Below are 25,852 nucleotides of genomic sequence, written 5' to 3'. Positions count from 1 at the left end.
TGTTTGCCCTCAATGGTTTGAAGCGTCATCTCACTGACTTCTCGCGTTCGGCGTCGTGCCGGAGAACTCTGAGACTAAAGGGGCTTCTATTCCGTGGGAGTTGGCCCAGCATCCCGTCTCTGGAAGCCCTCAGCATCTTCTCTACGAGGTTCTGACACTTCTCCGCAGTGAGTGTGGGATGGGAGACCCTGACTCCCCCTCTATGGGCCCCTCTGTCAAGGTTTTCTTCCTTCTTTACTTTAGAGACATTTATCTTCATCGTTTCTGCAAAACGTTGTCCCCGTGGTTCTCTCCATCCTTTCCAGCCGCCTCCTTCACTCTGATTTCCAACCGCTAATTCACTCTCCCGCTGTAGGTGCCCCATCTGTTGGGTTCTCTCGATGACTTACTTTCGTACTTTTCATTCACTTTTTATAGCGCTGTTTCCATTCTTGAACGGCTTCCCGTGTCACCTCTAGCTTCTCTCGTCATCTGAAGGTACCCGTCACACTCGTTGAAGCCCTGTTCTCTCGGCTCCAAGCAGCCGAAGCTCAACGTCAGGCGAGGTTCTCACACGCACACGTGCTGCCGGGACGCGTCATCCCGGCTGTGGGTTCAGGCCTGGGAGGGCTCAGCTACCCCGACTTGGCCACGTCTGGAAAGCGCCCGGGGCCGTGCCACTGCATGTCTACACTCAATGAACTTAGGGGCGTGGTCAGACACCAGAGGACACTGTCACCCCCGTTGGTGCACAGCCCACAAGGCGACCCTTCACTCTTAAGCCCCTGGTGGGAATCAGCACCGGCGGGGGCAACCTCCCTGACTGAAATGCCGGGGGGCTGGCAGGGGCGGGGTGGGGGGAGGTCATCGTGCTCGGGGCCCTGGGGGTGTGGCCGACCCAAGCACTCCCGTCCCTGTTGGCGGCACTGGGACCTGATCCTAGACAGGTTTGCACGGGCCACGGGCTCCTGTGGTGACTCTCCCCCTCTGAGCACAGGGGGTGGGTGTCCTGTGGGCCTGGAGGCAGCTGTACCTTAACATGGGTGACGTAGGTGCCCTCGGGGGTGATATCTCCTGAGCGGTTCAGCAGGTCCTGGCGAGGAATCCTGACCTTCTGGAACATGGCAAATCTGTGTGGAGACACAGCACTTCTGGTTAAACTGGGGTCGGCCCCCGGGGTTTATCTCCTCTCCCTCCTGAAACTCAGTCAAATAAAAGCAAAGGACAGGGCTTCCCTGGTGGTGCAGTGGTTGAGAGTACGCCTGCTGATGCAGGGGACAGGGGTTCGTGCCCTGGTCCGGGAAGATCCCATATGCCACGGAGCAGCTGGGCCCGTAAGCCATGGCCGCTGAGCCTGCGCGTCCGGAGCCTGTGCTCCACAACGGAAGAGGCCACAACAGGGAGAGGCCTGCGTACCGCAAAAAAAAAAAAAAAAAGAAAAAAAAAGGCAAAGCACAGCTCAAAAGGTGACATAATCCCCAAAAGACCAAGAAAAACAAACCCAACAAAACACAACAAAACAAAAACGCAGGAGAGAGAAGGCACCAGTAGACAAGACATTTCAACTAATTTTTTAATCCAAAAAAGTAGGCGTAAGCAAAAGGTGGTGTGAGTGATGGGCTCTGCGTGAGCTAAAGCGGCCGTCTGTTGGTAATGATGGAGGCGAGCCCCCCCACCCCCACTACCGCCGGCGCTCGGGCCTCAGGGCTGCACGCGGGCTCCCGCTACACTACATGCTGGGAGGAAACGTCCTCGCTCGCTGCGGCCAGAACACCTGGGACCGGTCATTCAGCAGAAAAGGCGGGACCGTTTTCATAAAGATGAGAATCTCCGGTTCTCACACTTGACTCCCACACCAGAGTCCACACACGGAGTGACAAAGTCAGCAAACTGAGGTTTTAAACGTCCCGAGTCAAACAGGGGTACTGCACCATCCCATTAGGGCTCCAGGGCAGGCGAGTCAGCTTCCCTGAGCAGCTGAGAACACGCGTGCACACGCATCCCTGGGGAACACGCGTGTGTCAGTAATCGAAGGTGTTTTCTGTGGTTGTCAGGAAGGAAGATCTATCTCACGACAGCGCAGGAACAAGGTTATGCGAAGTAACGGGTGGTACGGACACTGTGCAGAAAAACCCAAACCATCTTAAAATATCAACAGTTCCGACAGCGCCTTATCTGACTTCTAAGCAGTTTCGATGTCACACGGAACATTCTTTTACTGAACCAGAGGAAGCAGCTCTGGGGAGAAGGGGGGCAGCTCCGCGTACCACCCCCCAGCTCCTCCTTGGATCCCAGGCTGTGTGGCTCCCCAGCCACCGTCCGAGCCACGGTGCTTACCCCCACCCCGAGCTGTGTCCTGATGGTCTGTGCCTCTTCTTGTCCCATTTCCTGCAACAGTCTCCCCCTTGGCTCTCTCCAGACCCCACCTCGTCCCCCTGTCCCGCACACGGGAGCAGAGGCCTGTCTAAACCTCGGCTCGGAATGGTCACACCCGGCACGAGAATCTTGGGTCCCTGGGACCAACAGAATCTAAACCCGTAGGGAAACGTGGTGAGCCCTCCGGCGGGACCCCTGTCAGCTGCTGCCTCCTTGTAGCCCGCAGCCTGTAGCTGGGTCACATCTGCCTGTCACCGTCAAGCCGGCCAGGCCCTCTCCTGGCCTCGGGGCCGACGGCCCTCAGAGCGCTGCCACCTCCTCCAAGATGCCTGCCACGATTCCCACGCCTGCCCCGAGGTGAGCACCCAGGGGTCCCACAGCACCATTAGATGGCGGTCCTGGCCATGTTGCCCACTGAGCCACTTGCCTTTCGGTGGCCGTTAGGGACCCTGTTATAAGGGGGCCACATGCCTGGCACCCAGCAGACACGTCCTAAGTGCCAGGGATGAATCAACAGCGGCGAGACATTGTCCTTAGGGCGCTGGTGCACCTCCACAGAACCCCGAGTCCCGGGGCAGCCTTGAGGGTGACACAGCCAGTGCACCTGGGGAAGAGCTGAGAGCCGGGGCTGGGCGTGGGGCGGCCCCTCCCAAACTCCTTTGGAAGCGACTAGGATTTCTGCACGTGAGGCCACCAGGGCCCCAGCAGCATCCAGGCCAGGGTCTCCCTCCGGCGTGTGAAACGCAGGCCTGGCCCGAGCACCCGAAGGCCCTGCCTGGAGGGAGCCACCCATCGGGGCCTTTGTGGGGCGGCTCTGACTGGCCCCGGGACCCACGTCTCTAGGACGCCCGGCCTCAGTGCCGACGTCCCTGGTCTGGTCCAGCTCACCACTTGAAAGGCGAGGAATGCTTTCACAAGTCTGATGCTGTCAACTGAGGGCGCCCTTTTTAAGGAGTGGAAACTCTTCACCCTCCCTGCCACGCAGGGATGGAACAAGGCGGAATGTATTTACGGGCGCAAAACTATTCGCTGGAGCTTAACTGAAATCGAAATTTTACACATTCTCTTTTGAGCACTGCCATGTGGCAAAGGCTGTTCCAGGAACAGTCGATTCTGGCCAGCCTGGTCACAATCCCCAGTGTCCCCCGAGGGCAGGGGGCGGGGGGCCGCACAGGTTGTATCTGACGCGGGGTGTGCGTGTGACACGATGGCGTGAGCATACGGCAGGGCTGGGGGGCTTGCGGGCGGCAGACCCTGCCCCAGGCCCCGCACCCCCTTCCTCCTGGGCCACCCGTTCCACGTCCCGGTGGCCTCCTTGCTCCTGGGGCCTCTCACTGCTGCCCCAGCCCCACCTGGGCCCCAGAGCCTCATGGGACGTCCTCCCAGCCGCTCTGGAGACGCTTCCCCGCCTCACCTGCGGGTGGATGCCCGCAGCCCACCTTGAAGGTGAGGCCCAACCGTTCACTGGAGGGATCTCTCCTGATTTGCTTTTAGAGTTATTTGGCTAAAAGTAATCCGTGCAATTTACGTCTGCCCCTGATTTCTACACAGTCTTCCCACAGACTCACGAATCCTTGTGACCTACCTATGAACTGTTGACCACTTTTTCAAAATGAAAGATCTCAATCCCGACCCTGCTCTGCAAGCGGCCTGCAAACAAGGAAAGCCAGGGATTCAGACCCGCGCGCCCTCTGCTGGGCGTGCGCCCCGAAGCTGGCAGGGACAGCTGCGTTTCTGGCGGGGCGGGCACTGCCTGCGTCACCGCCCCTGGCCCACATCCCAGCCCCAGCCCAGCGGCCGAGGGACCCCAGGCACCACTGAACCTTCAAAGGCGCAGGGTACGGCTGCTTCCACGTCCTGTCTGCCGGCCTCCAAGTGGCCCCATGGGAACGGCGACTCTGGTTTGGGGGGGCCGCTCTGAGCCGGCTTCAGGGTAGTCGCCATGCTGCCCCCTGGCGGCACCGGGCTGGCACTGCTGAGTCTCAGAAGAGCTTTGCCCCTCGGACGCGACATGTTTATTTAGGAGGGCCTTTGCTACGTTGGTGTGACTCCCTGGGACCATCGCAATAAGAAACAAATACTCAGTCTCTAAAACGGGACTAACAGTTTCTGAAACGAAACTAACACACCATTGTAAAGCAGTTATACTCCAATAAAGATGTTAAAAAATAAAATAAATAAAAATAAATAAAACGGGACTTGATTTGGAGGACCAAGGGCAGAGTTTTTCACGGATGTCCCAAAACAGTGTTAAAGGTTCTAACTTGTAAAAGCAAATGAATGGGGACTGGAGATCTGTGACCTCACCCAAGGCCTTCCTTGGACAGCAGTGACCCAGCAGCACTTGTTCACAGCTGGAGGGTCATTTCCCACCGCCAGGCGCCTGGAGACACACCTGCCCGGCCTTACGTGTGAGCACAGACCCTTCCACAGATGGAGTCACCGTACACGCATTTTCCGGGTCCCACAATGGGACGCGTGGATCTAATAAAGGACGCTCGTGCTCAGGGCCCAGAGCAAGACGGGGCCTTCCACCTCCACCTCCCGCATGGTCCTCCTTGACGCTGACTCACCTCGGCCAGATCGGGTCCATCTTCTCAAACACTCCAAGCCGCGTGGCGGCCTCGCCCTGAGGGCTGCAGAGCTTCCCCTGCCCCAAGGACCACAGGCCACATGACCCATCCCTGCCGGGGGGGCCCCATGCACCCACACAGAGCAGTGATGGAAGGGAACTGACACCCTCCTCCCCCCACCCCAGGCTCCAGCATTAATTAACAGGCTCTTTTCACAGGCCAGCGAGAGAGGCACTTAAAGCTCTAGACAGGTATAGGTTAGAAGGGCTGTGTGTGTGTGTTTCTGGTTTCACGTTTTAGCAACATCCTTCCGTTTTCTCCTCCAGCTACACAGAGTGAAAATCGATGGTTCTCCCGCCCTCTCTGGTACAGGCTGGGGCCCCACCTGTTCTGAGGGTCCAAGCAGAGGTTTGAGACACTCTCCGTGCCCCCAGCTCCCCTACCTCTGGGGAGGGGGGACAGCTGAAAGGAGGTTTCTCCACGCTTAGGGTGGTGGGAGACCACCTGGCCCAGCTTCTGTCTCGGAGATGAGCTGCTGCTCCTGACTTACACTCAGAATGACCGGGGTCAGGATAAGCAGCGGGCTCCAACTACAGCGAGGCGGGCTCCTCTGTTCTCTGCCCCCCGACAAAGCGGCAGGTATGCAAACGTTCCCGAGACGCAGCGTGAGGTGCACGACTAAGGAACCCCCGGCTGTGCTTCCCCCCCAGGTAGAAAGCGTCTCAGGAGAACAGAGGGGCGCAGCCAGGCTTTCCGGGAGACGGCACGTGAGTCCCGCCCGCAGGCGCAGGTGATGAGAGCACTGACAAGTAGCAAAGGCCCCCAGGCAGGGCTACGAGAGGGCCCGGCTTGGGGACATCATGCCCACCTTACAGAGGAGGAGAGGGCCAAGAAAGCTGGTCAAGATAACACAAAGAGGCAGAGGTGGACCCAGGATTTGAACCCAGATCTGCTTCCAAAACTCATGCCATGAATGAGCCCGGGAATCCCTCAGGGAGACTCCAAGGCCCTTCCTGACGTGGCTCCCCTGCCCACCCGCCCCCCTCCAGCTCCCCAAGCCCAGGTCTCATCTCAGGCCACTCTGCCCCCACTACCCGGCACCCGGCTCTGTCCCCAGAACCAGCGTGGACACCTGTTGGGTGCCTGAGCTCCAGGATGGGGAGCAGGGCCCGGGTCACAGGCCGAGGCCCCCACGGGATACGGGTGTCCAGCCTGAGCCTGGCCTGACAGCTGGAGTGGCCCCCTGCCGGGGAGAAGCCTGTGTGCTCTGCACTTGGGGCCACTTATGTCTCCTGAGGTTGGAGTACAAACGGGACCCGGCCCTTCCCAACATGATCTCAAGTGCAGAGGTAAGGCACATCCCGCAGGAGCCTGGGAGGGCACGGGGACAGCACTGAGGGAGCCGGTGGGCTCACAGCGGGGACGTACTGAGCAGGCAGCCTTGAGGAACGACCCCTGGAGGAGCGACCGTCAAGTACAAGGTGCGCGCTCACCCGTTGTCCAGACCGTTCTGTCCAAGCTTCCTTCCGATGTCGCCAACCATCACCCCTGGCATGGGAAGAAGGGTCTTCGGGTCCCGAATCTGCAAACCACAGATGGGAACTCTTATGACCACACGAGAATCAAGATGAAAATGTTCGAAACCCCCAGGGACCGAGCCACAGGCTCCCTCTGTGTAGCTGCCGTGGGTTGAAGTGTCCTCCAAACATGTGACCTTGTTGGGAGACAGGGTCCTTGCAGATATCATTAAGGATCTGGAGGTGAGGTCACTGTGGGTTACCTGGGTGGGCCCTGAATCCAATGACCGCTGTCCTCCAAGAGTCAGAGGAGGAGAGGGCATGGAGAGAGGGGGGCCACGTGCAGATGGAAGCAGAGACGGGATGGAAGCGACCACAGCCCGAGAACTCGGGGGTCACCAGAAGCTGGAAGAGATAGGAAGGACCCTCCCATGGAGCCTCCGGGGGGAGTGTGGCCTTTCTGACACCTTGATTTCAGACCTCTGGCCTCCAGACTGTGGAGAGTAAATTTCTGTGGTTTCAGGCCCCCAGCGTGTGGTGCTCTGTTTGGTTATGGTGGCCCCAGGACACTGACGGAGGAGCTGATTAGGACGTGCTGCCTGGAGGAGGCCAGGTATCTCCCAGGCACGTTTTCGATGGAGGACTTTCCACTGGCTTTTCATGAAATGACAAAACGGCTGTGCACATACTTGCTGTGGATTACTTTTGTAAATCTCTGCTCCCCCAGATGAGCTTCCAGTAGATATACTTCCTAACACACACAGAGACAGCTGGCTCCCTGGTCCTCGCCTCGTGCGGTCTAAGCGGACAGTATGGAGTTTCGTTCTCAAAGACCTTTAGTGATTCCTACCAGGCGTGACTGCGCCACCCTCCCCTCCCAGGGTCATCTGCCGATGGCTGTTGATATTTTGGGTCGTCATAAGTGGCGGGTACTATAGGCATCCAGTGGGCAGAGGCCAGCGATGTCACTAAACATCCTACAGGGCACAGGGTGGTCCCGCAGCACGGAATTATCCAGCCCCGAACGTCGACGGCACGGAGGCTGAAGAAAAACTCCGTGTTAAAGAACTACTGAATTTGTACTATTAGAAATTTAGCTATTTGTATGAATTGCTAGTTTTTCTTTCTTTCAGTGGAACAGTTAGCTAATTTAGTTGAACTTTATAATACGGATAAAATAAAATTGAAAGCTAGCGACAAACAATAAGGTTCAGTGAAGATTCAGATAAAAACTCTTATGAAATAGAAAAAAATCGTTTTTAAAAAAAGATGGAGGGCTTCCCTGGTGGCGCAGTGGTTGAGAGTCCGCCTGATGATGCAGGGGACTCAGGTTCATGCCCTGGTCCGGGAAGATCCCACATGCCGCGGAGCGGCTGGGCCCGTGAGCTATGGCCACTGAGGCTGCGCATCGGAGCCTGTGCTCTGCAGCGGGAGAGGCCACAACAGTGAGGCCCGTGTACCGCAAAAAAAAAACAAACAAAAACAAAACAAAAAAGATGGAGAGGAGAAGAGACATGAAAAACAGTTAGTGATTTTCAAGTAATCAGACAGAAAAACACTGCTAATGCCAGTTTTCAGTTCATCTAGAAAGAAATGATAACATCGTCCTTACAAACTTCACGTTAACCTGTCAAATCAAGGAAAGGACGCTCACTAAAGTCAAAACCAGAATTAAGTTAATGGTCTCCTCTTCTCAAAAGTATTAAATTGTATCAATTTACGTATAACATTTCCCATAATATTTGGAGACTGGCCACCTGATGTGATATAACAAAACTGCAATGAATTACGCCCTCTGGTAGATACACACTGCTACGTGTAAAGTAAATAAGCTACAAGGACACGTGGTACAGCACAGGGAATGTGGCCAATATTTAATAATAACTTTAAATGGAGTAAAAACTATAAAAATTTTGAATCACTGTATCGTACACCTGAAACTAAAATAACGTTGTAAATCAAGTATACCTCAATAAAAAGAAACCACAAAAATTTTTTAATTAAAGGAAAAGAAGTATTGGTACCTAAATAGCGGTAGCCACTACACTGGATTAAACTAATCGTGTTGAATTTTCCAATAAAAAAAATTATACCCCTCCACTCATCAGCTAATGACCTGTGGCACATAGCACATTCTAATTAAATAGTTTTGTGATGACTTATTTCAACCTCTCTTTCTGAGTAGACGGTAAACTCCACGAGGGCAGGATTCATGCCGCCCTCGAGCCTGCCCTGGATGTGCGCTAAGTACACAGAGAGGATATGTCAGATGGAGGCCTGCAACATCCTACTGAGTGTTTAAAGCACAACGTGTAACAGAATCCAGAACACCATGGCTCTACAATCTAAGAGCCGGAGACACGGAAAGACGTTGCATTCAAGTCCGATTTCCGTAAGAAGTTCACTTCGGGTACAAATCTGTACTCCAGAAACAGTGTATGGTTGCCTTAGGTATCAAAAACTACACCTGGTCTGCAGGGGTTCATTGCAAATTGAAAAATAAGGACATGAGCACCAAAGGGAAATGGGTCAACTGGACGTCGTCAAAATTCGAGCCCTTGTGCACAGAGGACGTTATCGAGAAAGTGAAGACAATTTTAGAACAGGAGGAAATATTCGCCCACCAGCCATCTGATAAGGCTTAGTATGCAGAATATAAAAAGAACCCTTGCGACTCACCAAAAATCACAAACAATCCGATTAAGACATGAACTGAGGGTCTGAACATACTACAACTGGACGATGACCAGACCACGTGCGAAAGCAGGGCTCTGACCCTCGGGCTGTAGCCGCCAGCCCCGGGAGCCAGTCTGCTGGGAGTCGGACCTGCAGGAGGGCAGACTGCTGTCTCTAGTGACAAGCCAGGAGGCCAAACAGCCACCGCTGGACAATCGGCCAGGACTCGATCAATACTGACGGCCTCCCTAATCGTCGTCCTGCCTCCGACTCGGGACCAACCCCAGAAGGCCCCGCCTGCCCCCTGACCAGTCACCCGGGATGCCCCCCCTTCTAGACCCTCCCAGCCCCCAGCCCCGTCAGGCACCCTGAGTCCCCTTTTCTCCACTGGGAAGCTCGCCCACGCCTCTGCCTGCCTCTGGGTCTCTGCCAATAACACTGACGAAGGCTGACCCCCGGCTCAGCCAGCTCTGAGCAAACAGCCTTTGCTTTCTCAGTCCCTGCTTGGTTCCACAGGGCAAAGGATTTGAATAGACATTTTGACAAAGATAGGCAAATGGCACAGGAGAATATGTTCCACATTGTTGGTTATTAAGAAAATGCAAATCAAAATCACAACCAGATACTACTTCGTACCCACTAGGGTGGTTATGGGGGAAAAAAGGAAAATAACAAGTGTTGGTAAGGATGTGAAGAAACTGGAGCCCTCGGCATTGCAGGTGGGGATGTAAAATGGTGGAAACTAGTACGGGATTCTACAAAAAATTGAACACAGAATGACCATACGACCCAGCAATTCCACGCCTAGGTACGTACCCCGAAGAACTGAAGACTGGTGTGCAAACAGGCACTGCTCATGAATGTTGACAGTGACATTACTCCCAACAGCCAAAAGGTGAAACCACCCAACATCCATCAACGGACGAATGCATACACAGACTGTGGACCGTCCACATAATGGACCATTCAGGCTCGAAAAGGAAGGGGGTTCTGGGACAGGCTGCAACGTGGAGGAACTTCAAAAACACGTGAAGAGAAGTCAGACACAAAAGGTCACACAGCGCGTGATGCGTTTTATATGAAACATCCCGGAGAGGGAGATGCATAGAGACAGAAAGCAGACCACTGGCTGCCAGAGCCGGGGAGGGGGGCAGGGAGGCGGTGCTGAATGAGCGCGGGGTTTCTTCTAGAAAGGAAACGCTCTGAAACTAGAGAGATACAACATCGTGAATTCCCTAAATGCCACTAAATTGCTCACTTTAAAATGGTTAATTTTGGTAATTCCCTGGTGGTCCAGTGGTTCAGACTCTGCGTTTTCACTGCCGTGGGCCGGGGTTCAATCCCTGGTCGGGGAACTAAGATCCCGCAAGCCACACAGCGAGGCCAAGAAAATAAATTAATTTAATTTAAAAATAAATAAAATGGTTAATTGCATGTTACATGAATTTCAGCTCAATTTTTAAAAAAATGATGATTTTCTTCTCTCATGAGAGCACCGCCCCCGTCAGAAAAGTCTCTGAGAAGAAAAAATGTCAGAATGGGTCTGGGGGTGGGGGAAGCAGGGTGTCATTCAGTATCCAGTCAGCCCAGAGAGAAAGGTCCTGGAGAACCTCCCAGAGCTCCAAGTCCAGGGACACTGTAGCCGCCCTTGGCAGCGGGAAACAGGCCGGCCATCCCAGGCACCCCCAATGGCCAAAGCTCCGTTTGTGACCCAGGAAGGGGCTACATGAAAGCCCCCAAGTCAGACTTCACGTCGGGACTCCTGGAGCCCCTGAGACCAGCTACCAGAGCCTGGGGGGTGGGGACAGGCGTCCCACCATGCCAGTGTGGCCCCCAGGAGGATGGAGATCCTCCCCCAGCTGATCCTGGGCTCAGGGCTTCTCAGCGGCAGCATGCTGACATTTGGGGCGGGTCGGGCTTCTGGCGGGGGCTGGCAGCAGGGCTGTCGTGTGTACTACAGCGTATTTAAGGCACCCTTGGTCTGGACCCCAGATGCCAGAAGCACCCCGTCCCCAGCTGTGAGGAAAATGTCTCCAGACTGGCCAGACACCCCCTGGGTAACACCTGCCCTTACCTGCACGACGAAGGGGTGCAGCCCGTGGCACTGGCCCCCCGGCGTGTACAGCTGAGCAAACACCACCGCGTGCGTAGCCGTCTTGCCCAGATTGCCAACCCAGAACTTGGCGGCTTCGAAATCCGGGGAGTGTATGATGAGCTCCTGCATGAGGGAAAAAAATGAAAGTTACAGCTGGAGACTGGGGAATACATGGAATTTCTTTCTGTCTTTGACACACTCGATTTTCTCTGTTCAAAACCTCTTGAGGCAGGAGTAAGAAGAGGCTGCAGGTCGTCTCCTGCGTGGCACAGGTCGCCCTGCTTTTAAACAGAGCACGTCCTGGGTCTTACGACTTAAAGAAGCACCTTCCTATGGAAAACGATGACCAGTATGTCGAACAATAAAATATAAGCAAAATACCTTGGAAGCTGCCAACGCCCGACAGCGTTTACCTTCCCAGCAAGCCCCCCCGAACACGGCCTTTGGGAGGAGGCACGGGTCCCCTCCTCTGCCTCACGCCTGCCTGACCCCTCATCCACCTCTGATTCACGACGTTCTGTCCCTCTGCTCGCCCTGTCTCTCCCACCTAAAGGCTGGGAGAGATGACGGGGGGATGACACCCCACGAGCCCAGGAGCACGAGGCAGACAAGCACAGGAATTAAAGAAGGAGCAGACAGGAGGGGACAGGTCCTCCGAGGACACAGCCGGGGCCTTGGGGAGGCAGGACAGAACACGAGAGCAAGAGGAAAGCAGGGCTGGGGGCTGCCCCCAGGAGGCGCCCCAATGGAGGGCCCGGGAAACACTCCAAGGAGAGGGCGTCCTGGTCACTGGATGGACCGCGCCTGCGGGCAGCGGAGAGCGTGTCACCTCCCGCATAAATTCCCGAGGCCCCTGGAGGCCGGTTCCAGTTCAGCTTCTCTTGTTCTTGCAGGGCTCACAGGGAGAATTCCCTTCTGTAACCGGCGGTGTGTATGATTTTATAAACTGTGCGTGTGCTACTGCATGAGATAATATACAGACACCTTCCCCGCACCCTCCACACTCTCTCCTCACCCCCGCCCCCGCGTCTCCACAGCCCTGGCACACCCAGCTTCTCCACGCCGGTGACCGTCGGCGTCTCCTCTCCAGCATAAGAGTCCCACCGGCCTGCTCGCCGCTGTGAGTCCAGGCCCTCACCGCAGCTTCTAGCGCACAGTAGGTGCTCAACAAATACCCGTTGTCTAGACCAACACAACCCGCGGCCCGTGGGAGGCTCGGGGATCCTAATCTTGACCGATCTGCACTTAAGGAAAAACGCCAAGAGGAACGGGGTCAAAAACAACTGCTTGTCCACGTTCCACCCAGGCCACCAGGCCACCAGGCACTGACCTCTCTGCGCCAGAGCTGGAAGCCCCCCGCCCCCCCTACACCGAGAGCCCAGGGGCACGGGAGCCAAGGAAAGAGAAGGCCGAGAGCCAGAAAGACCTGGGTGCAGACAAAGGTATGTCGTGGCTTAAATGACGGGTGAGAACCCAAGAGGTCACGCGGCCTGCTCTCAGCCCCGAAAGCGTGGCTGACCCTCGGCTCTGCTCCCAGGCACCGTCCGGCAGCCTGCGGGGCGCCCACTGTGACCCCCGTCCACTGCTCTACTGTCCCTGCTCTGCCGGGGGCTCCTCGGGTTCATCCTCGAGCCCCCAGCCTGCAGCACGGCAGGCACACAGCCCACACTCGGCCGGCGCTGTCCCATGAATGATGGCCGCGTGCTGAGCAGACGCACGGGACACGGCTTCACTCTGCTGCACAGGGCTCTGTCGAACCACACGACCAACTGGGCGGGTGGAGGCCAAAGGGTCCCAGGATCCCAGCACCATGAGAAAGTGGCAGAAGGATGCGGGCCGCTGGGAGACATGGGGGCAAAGGGGCCACGGGATGCGAGCAGCAGAGGTCACAGATCCCCCGCACGCCCCGTCCTCTCCACCTCCCTCACTGCCGTCCGCCCCACACACCACGACCCCATCTGTTCACAGGCTCGCCTCCTCTAGAGCACGCGCCCTCTGACAGCAAGGACGGCCAGGGTCGCCCGGACATGTGCCACGAGAATCCACGAATGCAGGAGGAGCGCCAGGACCGGAGGGGCCGGGCCACTGCCCGAAAGAGCCTGGCCACAGGCAGGGGATGCAGACAGACAGCTAGAGAGGGACAAGGGTCACAGGGAATCTTCTTTACTGCTTGTTCTACAAAGCAGGAGCAGACTGAACGGTTTACAAATCAAACACCAAACCTGGTAAACAAAGAAATAAATTGTACCCAATGGTAGCTCGTGCTTTCACCACATTCAAATGCCACCCAAATGCAAACCAGGACAGATTTCCGGGTGGGACTGGGTTTCACATCTCACAGCCTTTATCTCCTAAGCTCCAGTGTTCTGCGTGACAGATCTCAGTGTGCACTCACGTAAAAAGACGGGTTTCCTGGTCTTATTACAGGACAACACCACGTTTCATGTGCTCGAAGCCCAGAGACAGACGGGCGGGTATCACCTACCTCAGTGGTGGGGTCGTAGTGTGCGGTCGTCCGCATGGCCTTGGTGTTACTCCCGTGACTCACTTCAGTCAGAGCAAAACATCCAAAAATCTAATGTGGAAACAGAAAATGATGTAAGGCGAGGGTCCCCTTCGTGGAGGGGCCCTGCCAACACCCTTTCCCTTATGGCCTAAACCCCCCATCAAAGCCCCGAATCTCCATTTCCTATCTAACAACCAGTGACCTTACTGAGCCGTCCTGCCGTGCCGGCCGCCGGCCGCAGCTCCCGCCTGTGAGAACAGCAGGTTGGAAGAGCTGACGGCGGCCTCGCTAAGTCAGCACGGCGGCAAGAACGGCTCCCGGGCAGCAGAAGAGAACGGAAGGCTTTACCTCGATAACGAAAACCTAAATTCCTATAATGCTGGGGATGTGGCACACCCCAGTTTGGCAAACAACAGCCTTAGCTGTTTGGTGAAAAACCTAGAAACATCATGAGATAAGAGGAGCATCCCTACCCCCTGCTGCAAGCTGCCCTTTCCACAAACCTCTAAGGGGAACAGGGAACAAGACGTGAACTCACGACTCACCACGACCCTCAACTGACCTCCATATTGAAGATCTTTGGAAGATATTTGAAATGCCTTTCAGAACCAGAGCTGTAGATCGCTGATCCAAAGGTCTGAAAACAGAACACCATGACGTGAAAAGGTGGAAGCTAATGAGTGCCGCCGCCCTGGGACTTCACACCCACCCTACCGTGGTCCCTCAGCACCACAGCATCCCATAGCGAGGTCATCAGGTCCCCAGAGGTAAGGGCACTGGCGTCCAAGGTCCAGGGTCCCCTGAGACACAGCCTTGAGCTCGTGGAGTGGCGAGACCTGGGTCCTTGTCCCAAGCAGTTTACGTGAGTTACACTGAACTGTGAGGGTCCATGAACAGCAAGGAGATGGGGCTTGGATGAGGGATGAGGGTGCAGGAAGGGCAGAGTGAGCCCACCTTTCCTTCACGCAGCACGTGGATGAGGCCGCCTTCTCAAGTTCAGCTCTACCCACGTATTTGAGGCAGAAACACAGGCTTCACCTTTGACCTACTTTCTCTCCCCCCCCCCCCCTTTCTTTCTCTCTCTCTCTCCCTCCCTTTCTTTCTTTTTTGGTATAAAGCAAAATTCCCAACGCTCCTGTTCCTATGGGGCTGTAACTTCACAGCACTGCACTTTATCCAAGGACTTAACGCGTAAATATTTGCATAAATGGCTGAAAAAACACTGGCCTTCTCACTAAAAGTCACAAGATCTGCCCCCACATTCTCATCTCTGCTTTTGCTTCCTACCTTATTTTCTAGAAATCTCTTTAAATGAATATTTCCCCAACGCACAGATCTCCCAAAACTTTAGAAGCAGGCAAACGCTGACAACCACGAACCCACAAAGGCACCTGTCTCCCTCTCACAGGCTGAGTGAGTTTTAGGTCCACGTGGACAGAGAGTCGTCGTGGCCCCGGGGCGCAGGGTGAGAGCGGGGATCCCTCTCCTCTCCTCTCCCGGGGCCGACTCACCAGCGTGTGCAGGAAGAACTTGGTGGCCAGGGACCAGTCGTACATGCCCAGGCACTGGATCAGCGCCAGGACCCTCAGCGGGTTCCCCAGCAAGTCCTCCACGCGGAGGAAGTCGTATTCGAAGACCCGCTTGCAGCGCAGGAAGTTCAGCTCCCGGTACTTCTCCAGCGAGAGACTGCCGGGGGGATGGGCGAAGAGGGGGTCGTTCTCCAGCGCCGAGAAGATGTTTTTCTGGAAACGCAGGGGGCGCGGAATGGCTGATTTGGAGGTAAAGTATGGAATGTCGCTATGCTCTGGCTTATGTGGACTTCTCGTGGCCACGTCTCATGGCCTCAGACGTGCAGTGTAACCCAGAAATGCAGGGACAGAGACGAGAGTCCTTCCCAGGGGAGAGCGGAGGGCCCCAGGCCTCTGTGTTCATGCATTCCCGGCTCCCTATGATTCCCCGAGGGCCCGCCCCACCTTTCTGCCGAGGACCCAGCCACCCAGCAGACCCTGCCCGACCGCGAGGGTCCCCCGGCGCCGCCCAGCCCAGCCTCACCTTGAAGCGCAGCATGTCCGGCCCTTCCCAGAACAGCGCCAGTTCCTTCCAGGGGAAGGAGGCGCGGGCGCGGGCCGCATGCAGGGGCCCCCGGGGCAGGTCTGGCAGCACGGGGTCATCGCTCCCTTCCCCAAGGGGCGCCATCGCTCCCGCCACCTGCACAGACACATGAACCAAGTCAGCTCGCGTCCTACTCACACCATCACCAACAACGGCACGTGTGCAGCAGGCTGTGAAGGGCAAACGAGCTCTGACTGTGAAGGGACAGCCGGCGGGGGCCACAGAGCTGACGGCCATCCTCCCGGAGAGGAGGTGAGCGCTCCGCGTTTCTATTCCTGAACCAAGGTGATGAGGCGTTGGACGGGGGCAAAGGGCAGCCCAGGGCCGGCGCTGTGAAGCACCAGGGTCCAGGGCTCTGCGTGCTACAGCCCGGCCTGAAGACACCTCGCCCCCGCCGGGCCATCTAGACCGGTGGCCCAGGAAGCCTCGCCCTGGAGTCCAGCCGGCGCTGGCCAGTGCACTCTGGCCACACCCTTAGGGTCCCCTTGAGCCCGCCTGGACGGGGGATGCCCGCCCAGAGCCTGGACGGGGGATGCCTGCCCAGAGCCTGGATGGGGGATGTCTGGCTTCTACTAACAGAGCAACCCAGCTCTCTTGACCAAAGGTTCGATCTGGAATTTTCTGAGCAGACTGGCTCCTCTTCCACAGTGCCTGGGCCAATGAAGCCAGGGATGGGAGACGCTTGTGAACACAGACCTAGAGGGCCACCAGGAGAGCAGAGTCCCCAGCTCAACTCTCTAAGGCCCAAGGGAACCTTTAAGTCCTTCTAGTTAAACATTAGAATAGTCTAGGATGTCGGACTCTGAGTATGACGGTCAAGGTTGCTGATACACAATGGGAAAGTGGTCTCTACCGGTGAAGCACCTCTGTCTCCTGTGTGTGTGACAGAGGAAAAGATGGGAAGGGGCACATCTGCCCACCCACTTGTGTGTCAGGGATGATGTCTCCACAGACTGCAGCTTACATTGCCCCCGCAAACTGTGAGCCAAGTACTACTGGCCCTCTCGAAAGATGCAGGAACCCCAGCTCAGGGAGGCCTGCTGTCTTTTGGGAACCCCCACCGCTGAGAAGTGGTAGAGAAGGGACCTGAACCCAGAGTCTGAGCCCAAGGCAAGCTCTTCAGGCACCGCTTTAAGATGCTGGGGAAAACCACAGACTAAACCTAGAGCAAGCAGAAAGGAAGAAGATAAAAGATTAGAGCCCAAAGGATGGAATAGAAAAGAGAAGATCAACAAAAACAGAAGTTGGTTCTCTGAACAGACTGACAAAATGGACAAACTTTTAGCTTGATTGACCCAGTTAAAAAAGAGGGAAAACACAAATTACTCACTTCAGGAACCCAGGAGGGGCTATGACTACCGACCTTAAAGAAATAAAAAGGATTCTAAGGGAATCCTATGAACCACTGAATGCCAACAAGTCCGATACACTCCATAAAATGGCCCAATTCCTCAAGAGACACAATCTACCCAAACTGACTCATGAAGAAACAGAAAATGTGAATAGACCTATAACAAGTAAAGAGATTGAATTAGGAATCCATAAACGACACACAAAGAAAAGCCAGAGGCTTTCGGGTGTGAATTCTACCAAACATTTGAAGAAGAATACCAGTAATCTACAAACCCTTCCCCCCATTCCCCCCCCCCCGCAAAAAAAAGAGTAAGGAACATGTCTGTAAAGTGTTCCATTAAGCCAGTATTCCCTTGAAACCAAAACCAAAGACATCACAAGAAAACTACAGACCAACACCCCTCGTGAATATAGCAGAAGTCCTCAATACATCTTGCAAACTAAATCCAGCAACATACAGAAAAGATTATACACCACGACCAAGTGAAATTTATACTAGGAATGTAAGGCTGATTCAACATTTGAAAATCAATTCATGTAATACACCCTATCCACAGAATAGAGGACAAAACACATGGTCATATCAACAGCTGCAGAAAAAGCATTTGACAAAATTGAACACCCTTTCATGACAAAAACTCAATAAACTAGAAACAGTTTGATAAAAGCTATTTAATCTGATAAAAGGCATCTACGAAAACCCCATAGCTATCATTGTACTTAAATATGAAAGACTGAATGCCTTTCCCCTAAGATCAGGAACGAGACAAGGATGTCCACTAACTCTTCTAGTCAACACTATACTGGACGTGCTAGTCGATGTAATTAGGCAAGCAATGAAATTAAAGGCATCCAGATTAGAAACCTATCTCTATCTGCAGATGACATGACTCTGTATACAGAAATTCCAAAAAATGGTTAGAATTAATCATATCAGTTCAGCCAGTTTGCAGGGTACAAGGTCAGTAAGCAAAAGTCAACTGGTTTCGGGACTTTCCTGGTGGTCCAGTGGGTAAGATTCCATGCTCCCAATGCTGAGGGCCTGAGTTTGATCCCTGGTCGGGGAACTAGATCCCGCATGCATGCCGTAACTAAGAAACCCACATGCAGCAACTAAAGAGCCTGTGTGCTGCAACTGAGACCTGGCGCAGCCTAAATAAATAATAAATAAATATTAAAAAAAAAAAGTCAACTGGTTTCTATATACTAGCAACGAACAACTCAAAAATGAAATTAAGAAAACAATTCCATCAACAACAGCATTAAATATGATAAAATACTTGGAAATAAATTCAACAAAAGAAGTGCAAAACTTGTACTCTGAAAACTATAAAACATTTTTGAAAGAAATCTAAGACCTAAATACGACTGCCCTGGTGGCGGAAGTCTTGTACCCCTTGTTAACGGATCAGAAGACTTAATATTGTGAAAATACCAATATTCCCCAACTCATCTACAGATTCAGTGTCATCCCAGTCAAAATTCTAGCTGGCTTGTTTTGCAAGAATTAAAAAGCTGACCCTAAAATTCATATGGAAGTGTAAGGAACTCAGAATAGACAAAAACACCTTGAAAAACAAAGTTGGAAGGTTCACACTTCTTCTTGATTTCAAAATTTGCTACAAAGTGACGATAATGAAGACACTGTGGTACCGGCATAAAGATAGACATATTTATCAATGGAATAGGATTGAGAGTCCAGCAATAAACCTTAACATGTAGGGTCAATTGCTTTTTGAGAAGGGTGCCAAGACAATTCAATGGAGAAAAACAGTCTTTTCTCAAATGGGGCTGGGGCAGCTGAGTAACCACATGCAAGGGAATGAAGTTGAACTCTTGCCACACACATACACAAAAATTAACTCAGAATGGATCACAGATCTAAATGTAAAAGCTACAGCTATAAACTCAGAAATATATATAAGAGTAAATCTTTATAATTTCAAGATAGGCAAAGCCTTCTTAAAGATGATACCAAAAGCACAGGCAACATAAGAAAAAATATACATATTGGACTTCATCAAAATGAAAATGTTTTGCTGCAAAGGACACCATCAAGAAAGTGGCAAATCAAAACTACAATGAGGTGTCACCTCACACCGGTCAGAACGGCCGTCATCAAAACATCTACAAACAATAAATGCTGGAGAGGGTGTGGAGAAAAGGGACCCCTCCTGAGCTGTGGGTAGGAATGTAAACTGATACAACTGAGACAGGCCTGGGACCTGGGACCCTTTGCTGCAGCGCTTGCACATGGACACACCTCTCCTTGAGCAACAAAAGACAAAGAAACTATACGGGACTAAAAATAACTGCGTGCATGGGCAGTTGGGGCAAATTCTGGACAAAATATACAAAAGACCAAAAAACTCAAATGCCACTTCTGAAGAGCCGGGAGCAAAAGCAGGGTCCTGAGCATGCCCCCTGCACTCAACCCCCCCTAAGGGATGGGCAAACCTCCTAAGCCACCCCTCCGGCTCGACCGCTGTACACACCCCTACCCTCACCCCATATAAGGAAGCAGCTCGCACCCCCTCAGGGAGCGAGCCAGCAAGGCTACCTGTTTTTTGCTCCCCTCTGCTGCAGCAGGGGTCCCAATAAAGCCTTGTTTGAATTTCTTGTCTGGCCTCTGATTACTTTCTATTGGTTGGGGAAGGCCAAGAACCCTGGTCACTATCACAGCCACTATGGAAAACAGTATGGAGGTTCCTTAGAAAACGAATAGAGTTGCCGTATGATCCAGGAATCCCACTGCTGGGCATATACCCGGAGAAAACCATAATTCAAAAAGATACACGCACCCCAATGTTCATTGCAGCACTATTTACAATAGCCAGGACATGAAAGCAACCTAAATGTCCATCAACAGAAGAACAGATAAAGAAGATGTGGCACATATACACAATGGAATATTACTCAGCCATAAAAAAGAACAAAATAATGCCATTTGCAGCAACATGGAAGGACCTAGAGATTGTCATACTGAGTGAAGTCAGTCAGACACAGAAAGACAAATATCATATGATATTGCTTATACGTGGAATCTAAAAAAAAAGGGTACCAATGAACTTATTTACAAAACAGAAGTAGAGCCACGGATGTAGAAAACAAACTTATGTTACTGGGGGCAAGGGGGAGGGAGGGATAAACTGGAAGACTGGGACTGACACATACACACTACTATATATAAAATAGATAACTAATAAGAACCTGCTGTATAGCACAGGGAACTCTACTCAATACTCTGTAATGGCCTATATGGGAAAAGTATCTTAAAAAAAAAAAGGAGTGGCTATATATACAACTGATTCACTTTGCTGTACACCTGAAGCTAACACAACATTGCAAATCAACTATACTCCAATAAAAAATTTTTTTAAAGTGAAATGACAACCCAGAGAATGGGGGAAGAGATCTGAAAATCATATATTGATAAGGGACTTGTACCCAGGCTACACGAAGAATCTTAAAACTTAATAATAAAGCCAAATAACCCAATTTAAACGGCTCAGATAGACATTTCTCCAAAGATATACGAATGGCCAACAAGTTCACGAAAAGACTCTCAACCGCATTAGCCATCAGGGAAATGCAAATCGAAACCAAAATAAGATACCACTTTGCATACCCTAGGATGGCCATGGATCAGAAAGATAGATAATAACAAGTGTTGATGAGGATGCGGAGAAACCGGAACCCTTATACATTGCTGGTGGGAATGTAAAATGGTGCAGTGACTTTGGAAAATTTGGTAAGCGTTCAAAAGCTTAAGTATACTGTTACCACATGACCCGGCAATTCCGCTTCTAGGAATATAGTCAAGAGAAATGAAAATAAATATCCAAAGAATATTCATAGCAGCATGTATAATAACCCCAAAGTAGAAACAACCCATATGTTCATCAATAAAATGTAGTCTCTCTGTACAATGAAATGTGATTTGCCACAAAAAGGAAGGCAGTACTGGCATATGCCACAATGTAGACGAACCTTGAAAACATGATGCTGAGTGAAAGAAGTGAGACTTGAAAGATAACAGACCGAATGATCCCATTTGAGTGAAATGATCAGATAGGGTAAAAAGAGAGAGACAGAGAGTAGGTTAGCAGCTGCCAGGAGCTGGGGAGGTGGGAAGATAAGGATTGTGACAACTAACGTGTCCAAGGTTTCTTTTGGACTGATGAACACGTCCTGGAATTAAACAGCGGGGTTGGTTGCACAACTCTGTGAATACAGGATAGGGAAAACCACTGATCTGTACACTTTAGGTGGGTGAATTGTACAATGAGTTATAGCTCAATAAACAGGTTAAATTTAAAATAAAATAAAATAAAAAGTAAGGCACGGCTCTTGGCAGAGACCAAGTGCCCCCAAATACAAGCTACAAAGTCCAAGGGAACTTTGTATCTTTCTGGACTTCCCTGCACGTGGCCCCATCCCTTGGTTGGTCCAGAACACCACACTTCTCCTGCCTCTGCAGCTCCTCTTCTGTCTCCTTGCAGACTGGGCCTCAGCCACTCTCGCCCTGCATCATCTCATCCGTTTACACTGACTTAATTCACCAAGGGCTCCCAACTCCACACCTCCAGCCCCATGTGCTCACTGGCAGCTTCCTGGACACCCCTCTCCTCTCACGTTCCAGAGGTCCTCAAACTCTGAATGTTCGGCATGGAACTCACCCTCAGCCCCCGGCTCTACCTGTCCCCCTGCAGGGCCAGTTCTTTGCTGCCAGTGGCCCAAGGGTTAGTTGATCTATAAACCCAAGTGTCATCCTGGAATTCCCTTCTCCTTTGTGCCCCATAATCCAATTAGTTTCCAAGCCTTCCTCCCCCCCCCCCGCCACCCCCCATTGCACCTCTTTAATGCCAACCGAACCCTTTCGTTTCTCGTTGCTCCTATTACATCTATCATAATAACCTCCAATTATTGAGCAAACATTGCGTGTGGGTGGGTGTGTTAATCTCACACGTTGCTAACAGAGACTGAATAGTTGATCTCCACGGTGCTGGCAACCCCAGTATAATCAGTACTCTCACTTTACACATGAGGAAACCGCAGCTTGTCAGAGTGGAGTAAATTGCCCAAGGTCTTAACGCTGTCATCAGGCACATCCCACCCCAAATGCCAGGATTCTAAGCAGCAAAATGCCGCCTGAGGTCACCAACAGTACTGCATGATGGTTCAGCTGTTACATACGAGGATCTGAAGCCAGACGCCTGGTGTCAGATCCCAACTGTAGAGCTTACGCGTCGGGCGAATTTGGCAAAGTCACGTCACCTCTCGGGGGTGATGACAACACGGTAAGGCTAGTCCTGTATCTAGTCTGCAGGCTGTTGCCATTCACGGGGGCACTTGGAGCAGTTCCCGGCATGGAATGTCCATACCATTATTGTGGCAACAGCCGCTCGCAGACAATTTCAGAGATGGCCTTACCATGCGGATCCGATCATTCTCCCTTTAGGTGACCTCAGGGGACAATGTCGTAACTCCTCAAAACGTCTCGCGCAGTTACCCGCCCGGCCGCCGGCCCTTGCAGCCTCTGCGCCCAGCAATCCCGCGCGGGACACACGTTTGCTCCCGGACCTTTGCACGTGCCGCCCCCACGCTCCCGGGCTAAGGTGGGCTGGACCTTCGGAATGCGCCAGGCCCTCCGGCTCGCGAGTCCTCGCACCGCCCAGCGCACACAGAAGGCGCTCACCGCTCGTCCCCGGGACAGAGACCGAAGTCCCAGACGAAGAAGAGCGCGCGCAGCCGCAGACAGGCCCTGCCTTCCGCACCGCCCCGGTTCTCCTCCCCCGCCCCCTGACGTCATCTCACCGCGCCGCCCGCCCCGTCGCCCGGGAAACGCAGGACGCGTCCGCGCGCGGAGGCCGCTGAGGCTGCGCGCAAACGGGGCACTTTCCTCCGACGGTCCCTGGCGATCTTCCCAGTGGACCTTCCTGCAGAAGAATCCCGGGGATTCTGTTCCCTCTCTGGTTTTAGGACACTGCTTGACGTGCATTTGACAGGGAACGTGCTTTGGACATCTCTAGGTAGAATTGGGTGGACATAATGACTTTTTGGGCAGTGGCAAGGTGGGGAGAGAAGGGTTCACACACTACTCAGGGTTGTTTTGCTGGGTAGGTAGAGATGCCATGGAGACCGACATAGGAGGAGCCACCTGGGGGAAGAGAAAGGGAGTTCTGTCTTGCATATGTTTTCTTAGCTACTTCCTGGTAAAGCTGCCAGGAGCTGGTGTGAGCAGTAGGGCAGGGTGCAAGCTCTTTCGGTAACTCAGCTGACGATGATCTGGCTGTCCTCTGCTGGGGCTCTGCCGTCACTCCCCATCCGCCCACTCTTGTCCTTTTGACATCTGTCCCACTCCACCCTGTTAGGCACACCCATTCCCTGCTCATTTTGAGTCATTTGCTCTGTTGGCCATTGTTGGTAACTGCAATTATTTGAACACATTGTTAACACTAAAGTCTCCTCCAAAACTCTGGCCACTTGTCTCTCCTTATCCCCTTCCTCCTTTCTCTCCCACAACCACCACCTCCCTTACCAGTTCAGGATCCAGAGAAGAGTGGTTGGAAAGGAGTCACCAGCTCACTGGGTTGGGATGGGCCGTGATGATTTGGTACCAAGTATGGTCCTGTCACAGCTCTGCCAGGACCACAAGCACCAACCTCCTTCCCCGTAGTAAATCTACATCAAGTAGTAGGCAGCTGAGAACGGTATTGGGAAAGAGTTATGCAATTCAATATGGTTTTGCATGAGATGCACACAGAAAGCGCCGAAGCTTTGATCTTCGTGGCAAATGTTACAGGCATGAGTCAATGAAACAATTTATTTTTGGAAATCATAAACCCAACAATTCAATCCAAAGGGTTTAAATACTGAAGGAGGCTTGGCGTCAGGGGAGTGTCTGGCTGAGAACTTAGAAAGTAATGGGGAGGATGGGCTCCTACTGAAGTGGCGTGAAGCCCATGTTCAGTCAGCACGATAGGGCTGGCACTCAGGACACTCAGAGCCTAGAGGGCCTTCCCACTGAAGCCTCAGCCGCTGCTTTCCCTGAGCTCCACCGGCGTCCGGCACTTAGATGTTGAGGACCCAGCCTGGAGGGTGTTTGGGAGTCCCACCTGGGTATCTCTAGAGTCACACTGTCCAGTACAGTAGCCACTAGCCTCATGCGCCTATTTTAATTCAAATGTGCATTAGTTAAATACATTTCACATTAAGTTCCGCAGTTGCGTTAGCTACAGTTCACATGCTCCGTAGCCACATGTGGCTACTGTTTCAGACGATGCAGACATAGAACATTTCCAACCTCACTGGAAGTTCTCTAGGCTATCAGTATCCTGAGACCACTCCCAACCCCAGGCCACGGCTTGCAACCTTGACCTAAGCCTGGCTCTGACACACTGCCTTCCCTCACGGACATTTTCACTCAGAAATTATCACTGGGTGTGTCCAGTGTGCCAAAAACTAAGCTAGGGCTATGGTGGCAAACAAGCCAGATAGAGTTCCTGACCTAAGGACGCTTGTGTTCCAGAGGAAGGAAACAAAACACACTACAACGCTTGGATAATTATAAGAAAACAAAACAGGGCAATAAGATATGAGGTGTCTGGAGGGCTCTTTTTTTGGTGGGGCGGGGGTCGTTCGGGAAGCCCTGTCTGAGGAGAGGACATTTAATCTGAGCTCTTAATTGGGAGAAGATAGGGAACGAGCATTCCAGGCAGAGGGAACAGAGTGGGAGAGAGGGGAATGAGCTTCCAAGTTCCAAGGACGAGAAGCACCCCGTGCAGGACTTAGCAGGTGAGGGAAGGGAAATGAGGTGGCAAGGGAGGCAGGAACCAGCCTGTGTGGGACGTCAGAGGCAGGAGGCCAAGAGGCAAGAGCCCAAGAGGCAGGATACGTGCAATTTTGATTCAATGTGTGGGCTTCTGGCAGGGAACTGGCATGAGCTTATGCAGGGATACCGCCCCCATCGAACTGGAATTTTCCACCTCCCCCTAAACATTGGTCTCTGGATTTATGACCTCTCATTGCTGCACTCAGGTCCAACTGCTTGCCACTTGAAAGCTGATACTTGAGAGGCAGGTGTTGGTGTAAAGGAAAGGTTGCTTTATTCACGAGTCAGCAACCAGGGGAGAAGGTGGACTCCTGTCCAAAGGCCAACTACCCACTGCCGATCAGCAGGCAAGGGCTTTTATTTTTACTTTTTATTTAATTAATTTACTTTTGGCCGCGTTGGGTCTTTGTTGCCGCGCGCAGACTTTCTCTAGTTGCAGGGAGCGGGGGCTACTCTTCGTTGAGGTGCATGGGCTTCTCATTGTGGTGGCTTCTCTTGTTGCAGAGCATGGGCTCTAGGTGTGCGGGCTTCAGTAGCTGTGGCTCACAGGCTTAGTTGTTCTGTGGCATGTGGGATCATCCCTGATCAGGGATCGAACCCATGTCCCCTGCATTGGCAGGCGGATTTCCTGCACCACCAGGAAAGTCCCAGAGGAGCCTTATAGTGTAAAAAAAACTTCCCTCCTTCTGCAGCCTCTGCACCCCTCTTGACTGTTGACAGCCTCTTGACTGGTGCACTTTTCATATTCCTTGATCATTGTCTTACCTGTCTGCCTCCTCTGTCGGCCTGAAGGTTCCTCAAGGGCAGGATCTTCCTTCGCCCGGCATCCTC

General features: G+C 52.8%; 1 protein-coding gene across 2 annotated transcripts in view; it reads right to left on the bottom strand.

Annotated features, from left to right (window-relative positions):
- Positions 1-22,994, bottom strand: part of ACOX3 (acyl-CoA oxidase 3, pristanoyl) — a 48,027-nt gene extending 25,033 nt beyond the window's left edge. The window contains exons 1-8 of one of the 2 annotated variants that reach the window (XM_079919899.1): positions 22,700-22,994; positions 15,775-15,930; positions 15,234-15,464; positions 14,285-14,359; positions 13,702-13,791; positions 11,196-11,339; positions 6,422-6,510; positions 1,013-1,109 (exon numbers count right to left, since the gene is read on the bottom strand). In XM_079919899.1, coding sequence (XP_079776025.1) covers positions 1,013-1,109; positions 6,422-6,510; positions 11,196-11,339; positions 13,702-13,791; positions 14,285-14,359; positions 15,234-15,464; positions 15,775-15,918 — 870 coding nt within the window. In that variant the 5' untranslated portion in view covers positions 15,919-15,930; positions 22,700-22,994. The remainder of the gene's footprint in view (positions 1-1,012; positions 1,110-6,421; positions 6,511-11,195; positions 11,340-13,701; positions 13,792-14,284; positions 14,360-15,233; positions 15,465-15,774; positions 15,931-22,699) is intronic. The other variant, XM_079919900.1, reaches the window with a different exon arrangement.
- Positions 22,995-25,852: the final 2,858 nt, after the last annotated feature.

Source organism: Stenella coeruleoalba, assembly GCF_951394435.1.
Source record: "Stenella coeruleoalba genome assembly, chromosome: 4".
In the NCBI taxonomy this organism is placed as follows: Eukaryota; Metazoa; Chordata; class Mammalia; order Artiodactyla; family Delphinidae; genus Stenella; species Stenella coeruleoalba.
This window is presented reverse-complemented; position numbering and strand designations above follow the sequence as displayed.